The sequence below is a fragment of the Chiloscyllium plagiosum genome, unplaced genomic scaffold (genome assembly GCF_037043375.1).
Source record: "Chiloscyllium plagiosum isolate Xiang-an unplaced genomic scaffold, Cpla_swu_hap1 HiC_scaffold_29, whole genome shotgun sequence".
Lineage (NCBI taxonomy): Eukaryota > Metazoa > Chordata > Chondrichthyes > Orectolobiformes > Hemiscylliidae > Chiloscyllium > Chiloscyllium plagiosum.
This window is the reverse complement of record NW_028270167.1, coordinates 8,130,896-8,148,815: the sequence shown is the minus strand read 5'-3', so window position 1 is coordinate 8,148,815 and position 17,920 is coordinate 8,130,896. Positions and strand designations below refer to the sequence as shown.

Sequence of the window (17,920 nt, the reverse complement as noted above, 5' to 3'; positions counted from 1 at the left end):
ACAGCTAACAATCCACATACATGAACATCAACTAGCCATGAAACGACACGACCAGCTATCCTTAGTAGCCACACACGCAGACAACAAGCAACATGAATTCGACTGGGACAACACTACTATCATAGGGCAAGCCAGACAGAGAACAGCCAGGGAATTCCTAGAGGCATGGCATTCATCCACAAACTCCATCAACAAACACATTGACCTGGACCCAATATACCAACCACTACAGCGGACAGTTGAAACTGACAACCGGAAGCGGCAGGGACAGACCACTATAAACACCGGAGGAAACATCAAAGAAGCGCTTCACAGGAGGCTCCCAAGCACTGATGATGTCGCCTAGCCAGGGGACGAAACGTTTGCAACTAAAACTTCCAGCTCGGCGAACAGAACCACAACATATAGATAGGGTGTATGACAGGTGTCTTTAATTAAAAGGTAGGGGGCATATTTTTAAGGTGCGAGGAGAAATATTTTAAAAAGACATGTAGGGCAATATTTTTTACACAGAGAGCGGTTTGTGTGTGGAATGAACTTCCAGAGCAAGTGGTGGTTACAGTGTTTAAAAGACAATCAGATAAATACATTAATAAGAAATGTTTGGAGGGAAATGGGCCAAGTGCAGGTAGATGGGACTAGTTTAGTTTGGGATTGTGGTTGGCATGGACTGGTTGAACTGAAGGGTCTGTTTCCATGCTGTATGACTCAATGAATCTAAATGCCATTTTACATGACACATCAAAACACAATGATGTGGAGGGGAGGGGATGACGTTAGATATGGTGAAAGTCAGAAGTCAGAAACACAACCTACTATCACAAAATAACAATTGAAAACTTTGTTTCTGGTAAGTAAGTTCTTTTAATAATCTGTAAAAATCTGTATAAAGTGTTCTCACTTAAAGTGTCCCCAGTCTAATGAGGTAACTTTCTGCTAAGTAATGTAAAGTTCCACAGGATAACCAACATCTATGAAACTGGCCCAAGAAGGGTAAAGCAGAGGGATTGGGCAAGAATCTTTAAGATCAACATTTGCATAATTAGGCTTTGTATTTTGTTCAGTTGAAAAACCTCTATTTTCTCCCATCCTCATTATGTTTTCTTTTGATTGATACTCTCCAGCAACCGCCCTGTCCTCGAACTGTGCCCATTTGGGTAGTAAGCAATGTAAAAGATCGAGGGTTGAATATTGGGATGATTTTTCTGCAGTGGTTAGAAAAAACATTGGTTGGCACAAATGCATAATCCTGCCAACATGAGTCTCAAGATCATGTGTTCCAGTTTTGGGATTAACTTTTACTTAAACCTGCCCACTCAGAGTCAGAAGAATCTTCTCAGATTGATTCCCTATCACTTGTTAAAATCACAGACCCTTACAGCAGAAAGGTCATTCATCACGTCATGCAGGTACCAATTCTGTTCCATTTAATCCAACGTACAACTTTCACCCCATGACAAGGCAAATCAGTCCTCTTCAGAAGTACATGTGCTTTTGAAAGTTACGATGCAAATTGCTTCCACTGAGTTTTCAGGTAGTGTGTTGCATACGATGGAGTTTAGTCATACAGATGAGAAACATACTCACATCAAAGCCACAGTTTTTGTTGAGTCAGCTGATATATAAATTCCAAAAGATTACTACAATAATAACTTGTGATTAGAAGGAAAATGGAATGTTGTCCTTTATTGTAAAAGGAATGGAATGTAAGAGTAGAGGTGTTTTGTTAGAGGTGAACAATGCATTGGTGATGCCACATTTGGAATGCTGTGTACAATTTTGGTCTCTTTATTTGAGAAAGATATAAATATGTCAGATACAGTTCAGACAAGTTTACTTTACTGATAACTGAGATAGGGATGGTTATTTTATGAAGAAAGGTTGTATCGACTTGGGTTTTTTTAGAAAGATGATAAGAGGTCATTGAAATTTATAAGACCCTGAGGGGACAACATAGGATAGAAACTGTAAGGATATTTCCCTTTGTGGAGAATCCAGCACTTGGGGACACAGTTTAAAAATAGGGATCACTCATTTAGGATCGAATTGAGAAGTTTTTCTTCCTCTCAGAAGGTTGAGTCTTTGGAACTCTTCCTGAGGAAGCTGTGAAGGCAGGATTACTTAATAGTTTTAAGGCAAATGCAAATAAATTTGTGATTAACAAGGAATCAAAGGAGATTGGGGCTGGTGGGAGAGTGAAGTTGAAGTCACAGTTAGATCAGCTATGATCTTGTTAAATAGTGAAGCAGGTTCAAAGGGGCCACATGGCTTTCCCCCATTCGTAATTCATATGTTCATCTCAGCAGCACCAGTGATAGACTGCAATCTACCTGGTCTCAGAATCACATGCTACTGAAGAGAAAAGAAGATCCTGAACACAAAGACTCATGTAGGAAAGTGTACACAAACTAACAAATGGAGAGGGTTAAATGAACTGCATCAATTATGTACTATATTCTTTCCTCGTGGCACCATATCTTCTAAACAAGCATAACCAGATTGGGCTATTGTTTTATTGACTATGGATAGTGAGGACTGCAGCTGCTGGAAATGTCAGAGTCGATAAAGTGTGGAGCTGGAAAAAACTCAACAGGTCATACAGCAGGGGAAACTTCAGGTTGGAAACTTTCATCCTGATGAAAGGTTCCAACTGAAATATCGACTTTCCGGTCCTCTGATGTTGCTTGACCTGCTGTGCTTTTTCCAGCTTCACACATTATTGACTGTATTGTTTTGTTGAACACCACCAATCAGTCTGGAAGCATGACTCTGAGCTTTTCTAGTCGCTTGCCATTTTACTATAATTTTGTCACACTACAGCTATGAACTCTCTGTCTTTGGCCCGTATAATGACGCGATGAAGTTCAACTAAAACATAAGAAGCAGCCCCTCATTTTCCAATTGGGGGCTTTGCAACCTCCCAGGCTCACTTTGATGTTCAACAGTTCCAGATCATTTACACTGTCCTTCTTTTTGGGGGCCAGCATGTGCTGGTAAGGATTCTGCTTCATTTTGCTATCATTTCTTTCATGTCTCCCACTCAATTCACAGACCTTAAAACCTACTAGTATTCATGATAGGTCACAGGCTCATAACTTTATTATCCATAGCTATTCAGCAAATCAGGTTATATCCCCAGCATTACCTCTTTATGTAGTACTAATTTCGCCATTCATACAGTTTTGGAAATCATATTTTCCAAAATTAACAGTTAAGGACACCACCATGTCTTCAACTTACCCTCCTTCATCAGCTCGGTCAGGAACCTCATACCGCCAAGGTAGAAATAAGGAATTTTATTGGAGCTGGATAGTTTCTTCAGCACTTCATGAGCCGTTGTAGTATTCACATTACCCCGTTCAAACTCTTCCACAACTTCTTTCTCCTGCTGTTCCTTTTTTTGAGCCAGCTCCAATAAATTCATATATTCTAAATTTTAAAAGACAAATTTTCTGTCACAGTACGATAAGTCAAATACAACACTTTACAGATCATAGCACATTCTGAATTTAAATACTAAGGCTATGTATACAGGTTCATCAGTGGTTCATGTCATCGAGTAATAAGAGATGTACAGCATGGAAACAGACCCTTCGGTCCAACCCGTCCATGCCGACCAGATATCCCAATCCAATCTAGTCCTACCTGCCAGCATCCTGCCCATATGCCTCCAAACTCTTCCTATTCATATACCCATCCAAATGCCTCTTAAATGTTTTAATTGTACCAGCCGCCACCACATCCTCTGGCAGCTCATTCCATACACGTACCACCCTCTGTGTGAAAAAGTTGCCCCTTAGGTCTCTTTTATATCTTTCCCCTCTCACCCTAAATCTATGCTCTCTATTTCTGGACTCCTCGACCCCAGGGGAAAGACTTTGTCTATTTATCCTATTCATGCCCCTCATGATTTTATAAACCACTATAAGGTCACTCCTCAGCCTCCGATGCTCCAGGGAAAACAGCCCCAGCCTGTTCAGCCTTTCCCTGTAGCTCAAATCCTCCAACCCTGGAAACGTGCTTGTAAATCTTTTCTGAACCCTTTCAAGTTTCACAACATCTTTGAATGATGACACAGAAAGACCAGAAATTTCACAGGTTGAATTTCGGTTCTCTTTCAAATGGCAGGAAATGGGCTCAATGCTCCCTGTGTCAGAGAACAAAGACTTAGACAGTTGTGGTTTTTCAGATACAGTGATCCTTATTGTAAAGTGTGCTTGTTTTGGGATCAGTGAAATTGAGTTTCCACCAGGACACAAAAGGTTGAGGCCTAGGTTCATGAATTAAGAATTTACATAGCAGGAAAGATGGATAATGATCCAGTGTAGAAACACTGCTGATTTTTCTCATCGCTCGCCTTTGTGCCCATAAAGCCATTAAACAAGCTCTCTAACCAATATTTCTAAAACATGCAACAGGTGAACAAAAAGTAATTTAGTCAAGGCAAATAAACATACATGTCGTTCTTTATATTTTACACTACAAAATTGCTTAGCACTTCTTAAAAGTCAGGATAGATGTCTTGTACCTTTAACCAGCTTCTCTTGGTTTGGATCAATTTCTAAAATTTTCTGATAGCATTGTTGAGCCTGGTGAGGAACATAAACTCATTTAAATGCAGTATTTCCCACTTCAGTAACACTGAGCTTCTGAAGACACAGAAAAATGGGCTGAGATCATTTTAGTGAAATTAATTCTACTAAAACAAAATCAGCAAAAAGGCAACAAATACAACATTATGCACACTGAACCCAAAATAAAAATTCACCCATTAAAAACAAAAATAAAAATAGAAACTACTGGAAAAGCTCAGCATGTCTGGCAGCAACTGTGGACAGAAATCAGAGTTAACATTTCAGATCCAGTGATGCTTCTTCAGAACTGATGGTAGGCAGGAGGTAACAGCACATGGGATGGAGGGTGGGGTATAAAAAGGTAAGTGATGATAGAGCCCAAAGACAGCAAAATACAGTTGGACAGAGAAAGGACTGGGATAAGGTCAGTCTAGGGGAATGAGTAGCTGCTAATGGGGTCGATGACTAGCTGACAATGGGTCGTATGTGGTAGCAGATGATAAAGCCTGCTGTGTGGAGGTAGGGTAAGGACATGGGAGAAGGTGCCTCAAGGTCTAAAAGTTTTAAACTCAATATTAAGTCCAGAGGCTGCAGAGTCCCAAGCAGAAAATGGGGTGCTGTTCTTCCAGTGCTGCAGTACCTCAGCAAGTCGGAGACAGAGATGTTGGCCGAAGAATACAGAGACATGTTGAAGTGGCAGGCAACTGGAAGCTCAGAGACATTTTTGCGGACAGAACATAGGTGTTCTGCAAAGTGGTCACTCAGTCTACCCTTCGATTCCCAAATGTAGAGGAGACTACATTGTTGAGCAGTGAATGCAGTTGATTAGATTGAGTGAAGTGCAGGGAAAATGCTGCTTTACCCATTAAAGTACTTGTTTTTTAAAATATAAATGTTAGCCTACCTTGATTGACATTACTTATGAATGTAAGGAACTGTTTTACAAGAATAGAGACACTATAGGAAGTAGGAAGTACATACTGCAATATCCCACTGCCAAGATAAAACTATGTCACTTAAAGTCATGAGGGACTATGTGAACACTGGATGAGTAGGGGCTCAATTGCTCTTCAGTCTATAGGTCACAACCGACTTTCTTTCTTTCTCTGACTGGTGAGGCCACTTATTATAAAAATAGATACAGATACATATGATAGCACGAATGAAGACCGTTTTATTCAGATCTGAAACTTTTCACAGCATTTCAAAAACTGCAGTTCTGTTCAGTAATTACAGTAATCTCTTATTATTGATTTAATTTGTAAATCAGATAAACAAACAAAATTCCTATTTTTATATTTTCAATGATTTTCCCATAAAAATAGCAATATTTTGAAAATATATTATAACCATACTTGATGGTGAAATTATCAATAATATGAAACACTAAAAAAAGTATGCAGTTAGGAAATTTCCTAAAATGAAAATTATATCCAAGCAGAATTATGAGGTTACCTGGTTTTGATCTATTTGAATTTTGCCTTGCCTTCATTTATTGACTGGAGCCTCCAAATGGAAAAGGAAAGCTTATTCACAGCATAGGCTCCTTTGTTTATAACTTAATTTTGGCAAACATTGAAGACCATTTTGCTGGCCAGAAATAAAATGCTCAAAACAACTTTAGCAATTTGAAGCAATTAGATACTTAACCTCAGACTGACTGCATTACTGGATATAGCAAGCAAAAGCTATAACTATAAATGTAAATGACTGAAACAATCTCACCTCCTCATATTTCTTTAAGCTAAGGTTAGCCTTTCCCATATGAACGTATGCCTTTATACAGTTTTCATTGCACTGCAGTCACAAAATAAAGAGAAGCATATTAAATGATTCAAAGTGTACTAAAAGCTATCAACATCAGTTTGACTGCACAACACTGCAGTTGTAAGGTTTCCTTAGGACTTGAGGAGAAAGTGAGGACTGCAGATGCTGTAGATCAGAGCCAATAATGTGTTGCTGGAAAAGCGCAGCAGGTCAGGCAGCATCCAAGGATCAGGAGAATCGACGTTTCAGGCATGAGCCTGAAGAAGGGCTCATGCCTGAAACGTCGATTCTCCTGCTCCTTGGATGCTGCCTGACCTGCTGCGCTTTTCCAGCAACACATTACTGCTTCCTTAGGACTTGCACAGAATTCATTCTGACACTGACACTGCTTCATTTTAGATTTTAATAACACTGAGAGCAGACAAATGATAAAGAGTTAGATGGCTAGTAGACTTATAGGAGTACTACACAGCAGGATCAGCCAGTTAGATGGATAACAGTTAGGAAAGGTAAGAAGGTGGTTCTGAAGTTGAGAGGTGACCTTATAGAGGTTTATAAGTACAGATAAGGTGAATGGAAGATGTCTTTCCCCTAAGGTGGGGGATCTCAAGACCAGAGGGCATATTTTAAAGGTGAAGGGAGAAAGACATTGGTGCAACTTTTTTACACAAGACGGTTCGTGTGCAGAATTAACTTCCAGAAGAAATGGTGAATGCGGGTACAGTTACAACGTTTAAAAGACACTTACATAAGTACATGAATAAGAAATGCCAAGCGCAGATGGGTGGGACTAGTTCAGTTTGGGATTACAGTCAACATGGACTGGTTGGATCGAAGGTTCTGTTTTCGTGCTGTGCAACTCTCTGACTTCACTGCAGTGCTGACAGAGTGCTGCAATGTCATTAGTGCCATCTTCTGGCTGAAACATTGTACTGAGGACCCTTTACCTGTTCAAATGCTACAACTGGGCATTAAAGATCCTGTGGCAAATTCTGAAAGAAGAACGTGGACTTCTCCTCATGATCTGATCTAAGTCTCCCTAAATTATTTCTGCCTAAACCACGGATTATAAGTTATTTGTCTCACTGTAGTTTTGTGACACTCAGTGTGAAACTTGACTGTAAAAGTTAGTTACGTCTGAGCGAATGCACTTTAGAACAAGTATTCTACCAAAATCATGTTTTGGTGAAATGTAAGACTGTTACTCCTGAAGAAGGGAGGCAGTTAAGAGCTGTACTCTGGAAATTGACAAGGGTAGCAACAATTCATTTTGTTAAATTGGGGGGATCACCTTAATCACTTTTCAATTCAAATATTCAAATCAAATGGTACCAAAGGCAATATGAAATTATAGAAGAAGTCAAAATTTGACATTTATGAACTCACCCTCTGGATCCAAAGGCCACTGTTATAATTAATTTATTATGAACTTTTTTCACAAGATATGTGTAACTTTTATTTTCATTGTTTTATTGGTATTTGTCCACATTTTTGCATCATATACTCCTCTTTCACTGTAAGTTGTTTATTCAGCCTGAAAATCTTTGATTAATATTGACCAATCCAAAGCATGTGTCATTTCACAGACGCAACAAAAATGTGCCTTTGTATAGTGCCTTTAAACAGCAAAACATTCAAGCAAAACGTTGAGGCGACCCGGTGGCTAGCACTGTTGTCTCTCAGCAATAGTGGCCCGGATACGATTCCAGCCTCAATTTGTATGGAATTTGCACATTCTTCCCATGTCTGCGTGGGTTTCCTCCACGTGCTCCTGTTTCATCCCACAATCCAAAGATGTGTATATTAGGTGAATTGGCCATGCTAAATTACCCACAGTGTTCAGGGGTGTATAGGTTAGGTGCATTAGTGAAAGACAAATGTGAAGTAATAGGTTATGGGAATGGGACTGAGTGGGTTACTCTTCGGAAGGTCAGTGTGGACTTGTTGGGCCAGATGGCCTGGTTCCACACTGTAGGGATTCTATGAGATTCCAAGGCACTTCACAGAAATGATTAAGAAGCAAATCTTAAACTAGTAAGGTTATAGAAGGTAGTGCAATTTTTCACCCTCAGGCTCTTGCAGCTTAGAAAAAGGAAAATCTGAAACACACACACACTCACCTTCAGGGCCCACTCACAATCACTGATTGCCTCTTCATATTTCCCCAGTTTGATATATGCCTGAAAATAGCAACAGACATTTGGTAATTGCAAGGGAAATGGAACTAAATATGACAACCAGTTTAAATCTTAATGAACTCATCAATATTAATAAAATTAGGTATGAAAATGTCTGTCAGCACCCGATCAACCAAAAGTGTAGAAGTACTGAATAAGTTATCAGGAAAGACCATTGAAGTGGACAGTTTAAATGAATTCAAAAGAGAATTAACACCATTTCTAAAAAAAGGATGCAAGAACATGGTGAACAGAGAAGTCTCGGTGGGCACTATTTCCTCTTTACAATTACTCTTACCTTCCAGATTGATTTAAAAGAAAACTCAAGACATATTGCTATTGGCAGTAGAGAGTCTTATTATGTTTCTTCACATTTTCATAATAGTACTCTAATGAAAACTATGTTCAGAGTATTAATCTATCTGGCTTATCTTTCTTTTTAAAATGGGATTGTAATCTACACTTTGACATAACTGAACTAATTTTTGTTGACATGTTTGAAGGAATTTGCCTAAACTGAGTTACTTTATTTGTGCATGTTCTCTTGGCCATTTTAAATTTTCTATTTTTCACATCTTGTGTAAAACTTAAACAGGTCCTGGCTGTAATTGGAAGCTGAGTAAAGTACAGTGTGTACTGCACAGTTGAGTGTGTCATCCTTCAGATAAGAGTTCTAAATTAAGATGACATTTATCTGTATTGGAGAAATAAATAAACATTAAAGAGCCTATGGAACTATTTAAAGAACAGCAAAGAGTTATCTTATGTCCTGAGCAGCGACCTTCCCCAAAATAAAACCATCCAAACACAAATTAACTGTACCGTCAATTCACTCACGTTTTAGGAGGTGATTTGCAAAATGGCTGCTGGGTCTGCTGACTCAACATCAAAAGCAATTTTGCTTTGAAATATTTTTGCAATGTGGCACTGTATAAACCTTATTTCTCTGGCAATCAACTTGTAGCAATAGCGACAAGTCCATGTATCTTTTGTAAGCCTAAGTGGTTTCTGGCCCGAAGGAGAAAATAAATGTCTCATAAAAAAAATTAGAAACAAAAACACTCACCTTTCTCCAGCATCAATCGATAAGCCATTTTCATGAAGTAAAAATTCCAAAATCCTAGCGACAGCAATAGTCACACATACCTGTGCTCGATTAGTGTATAGGACCTGAAAATCTCGCAGCTTTTCCAGGCCATCTGTATAGTACTGCACAGCAGTTGCATAGTCCCCTTTTTTGAATGCTGCATTACCCTTCTCTTTCAATGCTGCAGAAGAAAATATTGATATTCAAAGCAGAAAAATAGAGTGAAAATGAATATTAGGTCAAATGAGAAATATTTTTAAGAGTTAATAAGGGAAGCTTCTCCTTACCTTTAAAACCCTACTTAACACATTTTATTTTTACCCCTGTCTTCACCAGCCTAGTTAATGTTTATCCATCCTCAGTTTTCAAGACATATTAAGATATTTCACTATACTTTGAGCTAACTAAGTACAAGTTATGGTGTACAGGGAATGAGACAAAATTGGATCCAACAATAAAATTGCTGTGAAAAATTTCAGAAGGGAAATTAACAGCAAATAAAGTGCATTTAATTAATGGTCTGTAAACACTATTGAGTGGAACAAAAACAGAAATTGCTCAGAGAACATAGCATGTCTGGCAGCATCTGTGGACAGAAAGCAGAGTTTATGTTTCGGGTCCAGTGACACTTCTTCAGGACTGACCTCGGCTTTCTCTCCACAGATGCTGCCAGAGCTGCTGACTTTTTCCAGCAATTTTTGCTTTTGTTTCTAATTGTCAGCATCTGCAGTTGCTTGGATTTTTTTGTTTAATACTTAATGGAACAACAAATCTCCAGCTTCCACAGTTCTTTGTTTTAACTTACTATTTAATGGAACTTGTTTTAACCTGTTTTGTTTCTGTACCATCCCAAGTACTAAATTCTGGGGCAGGGTTGCTGAACAAAGAGACCATGGAGTGCTGGTTCATAGTTCTTTGAAAGTGGAGTCGCAGGTAGATAGGATAGTGAAGAAGGCGTTTGGTATGCTTTCCTTTATTGGTCAGAGCATTGAGTATAGGAGTTGGGAGGTCATGTTGCAGCTGTACAGGACATTGGTCTGGCCACTTTTGGAATATTGCGTGCAATTCTGGTGTCCTTCCTATCGGAAGAATGTTGTGAAACTTGAATGGGTTCAGAAAAGATTTACAAGGATGTTGCCAGGGTTGGAGAATTTGAGCTATAGGGAGAGGCTAATAGGCTGGGGTTGTTTTCCCTGGAGCATCGGAGGCTAAGGGGTGACCTTGTAGAGGTTTATAAAATCATGAGAGCCATGGATAGGATAAATAGGCAAGGTCTTCCCCCTGGGGTGGGGGAGTCCAGAACTAGAGGGCATAGGTTTAAGGTGAGAGGGGAAAGATATAAAAGAGACCTAAAAGGCAACTTTTCCACGCAGAAGGTGGTGCGTGTATGGAATGAGGTGCCAGAGGAAGCGGTGGTACAATTACAGCATTAAAAAGGCAGCTGGAAGAGTCTATGAATAGAAAGGATTTAGAGGGATATGGGCCAAACACTGGCAAATGAGACGAGATTATGTTAGGATATCTGGTAGGCATGGACGAGTTGGAACGGAAGGATCTGTTTCTAAGTTGTACATCTCTATGACTCTAAGTACAGCAAGAAGCTGCATTTGAACAAAAATATTATTAATGTAATATATGGGGGAGATATGATAAAGCGACAAAGTGATTTGATGGAAAAGATGCTCACTATCTAATGACCTACACCTGCTCCTGTCATAATTTTTACAACACTCAAACTTGCTTACCATTGGCGAGCTTTTGATTCTTTTTTCTTCTCTTCCCTCTTGTCTCTGCATCTCTTGCAAGAACTGTTAAGAAATCATCTATAACAAGAAGTGCCACAATTGAATACTCAGCAGACCTATACAGCATCCCAGGCCCCAGCCTATTATGACATTTGTAAGTTATGTTCCTTTTGGGTGAGTCTTTGTGTTAAGTATGGATGTCAATGCTAGGGGATGGAATTCTTTTCAACTTAAGCACCATTATCAACATCAAGCATCCAGGTCTAGCATAGCTCATGTGCCTCCTCACCTGCTTCAGAAAACACCGCTTCTGCACCAACTACCCAACAGCGAAGTACACTTGACAACTTTGTGCTGTGTTAGTTGTATTTTCAGCTGTTTTATGATCAGTATCTGATTGAGGTTTCCCAACCTTCAGTCCAGTTGTGGAGAAACCGATCAACATCTAAGATTCAAAGTCAATTCTTAGAGAGAAGTCTGCAACACCAAATGCTGGAACAAATCAATTGGAGACAGAAATGTTTCACAAGAATGGCTCAAGGATTGGGAAACTTCAGTTACAAAGATGGATCAAAAAATTGGGATTCTTTGCCTTGGAGACGAGAAGGTTCAGACGCATTTGATAGTCATTTAAAACCATGAGGTGTCCGGACATAGTTAGTAGAGAGAAACTGTTCTCACTCAAGATAGTATCAAAACAGGTGGACACAAATTTAAGATAATTGGCAAAAGGTGAAATGGCATAATGAGATTTTTGCTACAGCGAGTAATCAAAGTCTGGAATGCACTGTCAGAGAGTGTATGAAAGCAGAGTCATTTAAGGCTTTCCAAATGGAATTAGATTGTTATTTGAAAAAGACGAATGCACAGGGTTATGGGGAAAAGGCAGAGAAAGTGAGGAGTCATTCAGTGCACAAGTACAGATATAATGGGTCAAATGGTTTCCTTCTACACTGTAACAATTCCATGATTCTGTAAAATCACTTGTCAATTGTGTACTTTAATGTATTACTGCCTCAAAACAACACAAAAATCAACAATAAAAATCAATAATTCCTGACAAAGTACATTACCTTGGTTCATCACATTGCTGTCCATTCTCTGCAAGAAATAGATTTTCAAAAAATCAGCAATTAGATGGGCATGCTGGAATCTCAGAAAGAACCCACTTGCAGGAAATGATTGCAGCTCTCTAATATAATAAAGGGATTCATTCATGACAGAGATTTCTAATTTTTGTAAATTCTGTAATATTCAAATCAAGCATTTGTACTTCATATTTTACAAACTTTATCAATAAACATATTTTTGGAATAAAAGATTTCTAATCACCCTCTGAACTCTAATAAATGTCCAATGAGCCAAAATGAATCCAGGTTAAATACAATTGCTATCAAATTGCAAAATCCCAACATTACAAGTGGTTTACGTGAAGTACCCTACTTCTAAATATGTGAACACTAGAAACATCCTGAACACTGGAAACATACTGAACACAGCTCAATTTAATGGAAGTACATCACTGTTTTTTGTTATTTAACCCTGGTCAGTTTTTTTTCCTGACACAAACTAAAATCTCAAACAATTTTACATCTTACCATGCATAAAAATACTATACCCAGTTCTATTAAAATGAAAATTGTTACTCTCAAAGAGTTTCCAATCCTTTCTCCATTACAACCTCTGTCAAATTTCTCTGCTTCACTGTGACTCCACTGTACTCAAAATCAAAATTGTTCACCCTTGCAACACACACTGCTTTCAAAGTGCTGAGGCACACCATCCATCCCCGCACAGGGCTTTATACCAAAGGTTTAATAATCATTATTGCTTCATTTTCACCCTTATTTGATTCAGGCCATGCATAATCCTTGACCCTTATTCTGAGTTGGTTTATTACAATAAAGAACAGGTCAGTCATCATTGCCACTGGGCAACACGGTGGCTCAGTGGTTAGCACTGCTGCCTCACAGTCCCAGGTTCGATTCCAGCCTTGGTGACTGTCTGTGTGGAGTTTGCACATCCTCCCCGTGTCTGTGTGGGATTCCTCCGGTTTCCTCCCATAGTCCAAAGATGTGCAGGTCAGGTGAATTGGCTATGCTAAATTGCCCACAGTGTTAGGTGCATTAGTCAGAGGTAAATGGGTCTGGGTGGGTTATTCTTCGGAGGGTGAGTGTGGACTAGTTGGGCCGAAGGGCCTGTTTCCACACTGTAGGTAATCTAATCATAAATGGAAAAGCAAAATTATAGAGTCATACAGCATGGCAACAGACCTAACCAGTCCCAAATTAAACTTGCCTCACCTGCCTGCTCCTGCCGTATATCCCTCCAAACTTTCCTATTCACGTACTTATCCAAATGTCTTTTAAATGTTGTAACTGAACTCTCATCCACTCCTTCCTCAGGAAGTTCATTCCACATGTGAACTACCCGCAATGTAAAAAATTTGTTTCTCATGTCTTCTTTAAAATTCTTTCCTCTCACATGGACTTGAAATCCCCCATCCGAGGAAAAAGAGAACTACCATTAACTCTAACTATACTCCTCATTATTTTATAAATTTCAATAAATTAGAGCATTTTCTAATAAAGGAACACACACCAAAAACATCATTCCTGTGTTTCCTCCACAGACATGCTAGTCTTCCAAAATCCAGTTGGTTGCAGTGAGAACTGCTAATTAGGGAACCAGTCTCATATGTCACTAACCTTTTTCACAGCATTTTACTCTTTTAATGCTTGTTCCAAACTGCCAGAATGAAAAGTAAGGATTTAGTGGCACTTCTAACAATCAATCTGATCAAAGACTCACATATTGACCAGGGAGATTAGGAGGCTGGGGTGGTCCACTACATGAAGGGTTTGGATTGATTAATGTGCAGTTCAGTTTTGTCTTGCATCCTTCAACTATATCGGCTCCACTGGATCCTCTTTCCAACTTTTCATCTGCTTTCTGGAAAGCTTTTTCTCGTATTGCAGGGTCATCAGACTTAAATTCTTCAACCAAATTTGCTAATCAGGGAGATTCAAAGAGAAAGCTTGTGTAAATAGTAGTATATTTTTGGCAGTACAGATTTGATTGGCCAAGGGGCCTCATCCTTGCTGAATAGTATAAAACATCTGCATTCTAAAAGATCTGAAGTGAATACAGACTGTGTGAGTGAAACAGGTGGTGGGAAGAGCAAAAGGCCAAATGTCCATTTCTTCCAGTTCCATTATGTTCTCACTCTCTCCCTGTCACTCACTTTCTCTCCCCTTCATTTACTGACCTTCTTCTCACTGACTCTCTCCCCTATTTCACTTAATCATGTCTACCTCATTGATGTTCCCTTCTTCACTATCTCCATTCCACTCACTTACTCGCTTTCTGTCACTTACTCTCTCTCCCTGTCACTTATTGACCTCCCTCTGACTGATGCAGTGCTCACTCACTCCCCCTTACTCTCTCTCCCCCTCACTCTCACTTACATACCTCCCCCTCACTGATGTCCCCTCACTTATTCTCTCTCCCTCACACTCTCTCTCCTTCACTTACACTCTTTCCCCCTTAATTACTAATCTCTCTCTCACTTGTTCCCCCACACTTACTAATATCTCACTGATCCCTCAGCACCAATCTCCCTGTCTGTCACACAATCTCTCCCCCTCACTTAATGATCTCTCTTTCTCTCCCTTGATCACTGATCTCTCCATCACGGATCCACCTCATTCACTGATCTTTTACTGATTTCTCTCACTCGTTCCCTCAATCATTTTCTCATTCACTGATGTCTCCTCACTCTCTCTCCCCTTACTGATCTCTCCTTAACTCTCTCACTTACTCTCCTTCTTACTGATTTCTCCCTCACTAATCTTTACTCCTCATCTTTCTCACCAAAACCCTTCTCCCATCCCCTCTGTCCCTCACTCACTTTAGCTTTTCTCACTGATGTCTCTCTCACTGAAACCACACTGTCTCCCTCTTTTCCCCTTCTTATGGGTCTCCCTCATTCTCTCTCTCTCTCATTCACAGATCTCTCCCTCATTGATTTCTCTCTCTCTCTCTCCACCTCTTACTGATATCTCATTCACTGATCTTTCACTCTCTCTTCCTCTCTTACTAATCTCCCTTACTGAACTCCTCTCACGCTCATATCCCTCACTGATCCCACTCCCTCCCTTTATTCTCCTCCTCTCCCTCACTGACCTCTCTCTCTTACTGATCTCTCTCACAATGATCCCAGCCCTCACTAATCATCTCCCTGATCTTCCCTCCACTCTCATTACATCTTTCACTCTCTTGTGAATCCTCTCCAACTCTCACTCCCTCTTTCTCCATCTGTCACTGATCTCTCTCTCTCATCCTCTCACTCTCTCTCCTCTCCATCTCACTAATCTCTCTCTCCCGTCTCACTCCCTGTCCCCCCTTACTGACCTCTCCATTTCTCTTACCTTCTCTCCCATTCTTACTGATCTCTTCTTCCCTTCCTCTCCCCTTTCCCTCTCTCTCACTCTCCCCCTCTTTCCTTGCTGCTCTCTCTCTACCCCTCCTTCCCATCCTCACTCTCCCCTCCTCACTCTCCTTCTCTCCTCCCCGTCTTGTGTCCCCCTCCTTCCCTCCCTCCCCCCACCCCTCCCTCTCTCTTCTCCCCAATCTCTCCCTCCCTCTCCCTGTCTCTTACTGATCCCTCCCTCCCCTCCCCCTCTCTCCTCCCCCCTCTGTCTCTCCCTCCCTCTCTTCTTCTCCACCTCTCTTTCTCTCCCTCCCTCTCTCTGATCTCTCAGTCTCCCTCGCTGTCTTTCCTTCACTCTTTCCCTCCATCTCTCTGATCTCTCTCTCCTTCCCTCTCTCTTACTGATCTCCCCCTCCCTCTCCCCCTCTCTTACTGACCTCTCCTCTCTCTCTCCCCTCCCCTCTCTCCCCTCCCCTCCCCTCTCTCACTGATCACTCCCTCCTTCTCTCTGATCTATCTCCCCTCCCTCTCTCTTCCTGATCTCCCACTTCCCTCCCTCTCCCCCTCTCTTACTGACCTCTCCTCTCTCTCTCCCCTCCCCTCTCTCACTGATCACTCCCTCCTTCTCTCTGATCTATCTCCCCTCTCTCCCCTCCCCCCTCCCTCTCTCTCCCTGATCTCCCACTTCCCTCCCTCTCCCCCTCTCTTACTGACCTCTCCTCTCTCTCTCCCCTCCCCTCTCTCCCCTCCCCTCCCCTCTCTCACTGATCACTCCCTCCTTCTCTCTGATCTATCTCCCCTCCCTCTCTCTTCCTGATCTCCCACTTCCCTCCCTCTCCCCCTCTCTTACTGACCTGTTCTCTCTCTCCCCCTCCCCTCTCTCACTGATCACTCCCTCCTTCTCTCTGATCTATCTCCCCTCTCTCTCCCCTCCCCCTCTCTCACTGACCTCTCCTCCCTCTCTCTCACTGATTTCTCCCTCCCTCTCTCCGATCTATCTCTCCCTCCCTTACTGATCTCTCTCCCTCCCTCTCCCTCTCTTACTGTTCCCTCTCTCTCGCCCTCTCTTACTGATCTCATCCACTTCTCTCAGGAACCGCTCCAACTCCGAGTTCTCCTTGTCCGCCATCTCTCCGCTCGCCCGCCTCCAGGGGCGAGGCCAATCAGCTGCGGCCTTGCTGCGCCGCCTCCTAACAAGCCGAGCGTTCATTGGTCCGGGCCGTTGCCATGGGGTTGGGACGCGGTTGCCTGTGGTTACCAGCCCCGCCCCCTCCAGGAGGACCAGAGCCAGGAGCATCCTCCAGAGCCCTGTCCCTAGCAATGGGGAACTGAGAATTCTGCCATTGACACCTCTTCTAGAACATTCCCCTCTTGTCTCACTTCCACCCACTATGATTTGGAGATGCCGGTGTTGGACTGGGGTATACAAAGTTAAAAATCACACAACACCCAGGTTATAGGTCAACAGATTTATTTGGAAGCACTAGTTTTCGGAGCATTGTTCCTTCATCAGGTGGTTCATCAGCACAACCACCCGATGAAGGAGTATCACTCAAAAAACTAGTGCTTCCAAATAAATCTGTTGGCCTATAAGCTGGTGTTGTGTGATTTTTATCTTTTTCCACCTATTACTAAGATACCATCACTTTTATCATCATATTAAGCGTGGCATGGTGGTTCGTACTGCTGCCTCATAGCACCAGGGACCTGGGTTTTGATTCCAGCCTTGGCTGATTGTCCATGTAGAGTTTACATGTTCTATTGGTGTCTCTGTGGCTTTTGCGGGTGCTCTGGTTTCCTCCACGGTCCAAAGATGTGCAGATAAGGTGAATTATCCATGGTGTACAGGGATGTGCAGATAAGGTGAATTATCCATGGTGTACAGGGATGTGCAGGCTCGGTGCATTAGTCATGGTGAATTAACTGACACAGGGATCTGGGTGGTATGCACCTCAGATGGTTGGTGTAGACTTGACACTCTGAATGGCCTCCTTGTACATTGTAGGGATTGTATGATTCTATGATTTTTAATTTCTCCTGCCTTCATTAACAGCTCAGAAAAGCTTGACGTTGCTTTTGGCTACACCCAATCTGATGCTATACCCCATCCTGGGTAAAACTGAAGGTTAAGACATCAT

General features: G+C 41.3%; 1 protein-coding gene across 2 annotated transcripts in view; it reads right to left on the bottom strand.

Annotated features, from left to right (window-relative positions):
* ttc12 (tetratricopeptide repeat domain 12) overlaps positions 1–16,911 on the bottom strand; it is a 41,587-nt gene extending 24,676 nt beyond the window's left edge. For both annotated transcript variants that reach the window (XM_043676551.2, XM_043676552.2), the window contains exons 1-9: positions 16,854–16,911; positions 14,162–14,361; positions 12,424–12,451; positions 11,351–11,428; positions 9,665–9,786; positions 8,462–8,521; positions 6,300–6,371; positions 4,529–4,589; positions 3,241–3,429 (exon numbers count right to left, since the gene is read on the bottom strand). In XM_043676551.2, coding sequence (XP_043532486.1) covers positions 3,241–3,429; positions 4,529–4,589; positions 6,300–6,371; positions 8,462–8,521; positions 9,665–9,786; positions 11,351–11,428; positions 12,424–12,451; positions 14,162–14,361; positions 16,854–16,911 — 868 coding nt within the window. The remainder of the gene's footprint in view (positions 1–3,240; positions 3,430–4,528; positions 4,590–6,299; positions 6,372–8,461; positions 8,522–9,664; positions 9,787–11,350; positions 11,429–12,423; positions 12,452–14,161; positions 14,362–16,853) is intronic.
* Positions 16,912–17,920: the final 1,009 nt, after the last annotated feature.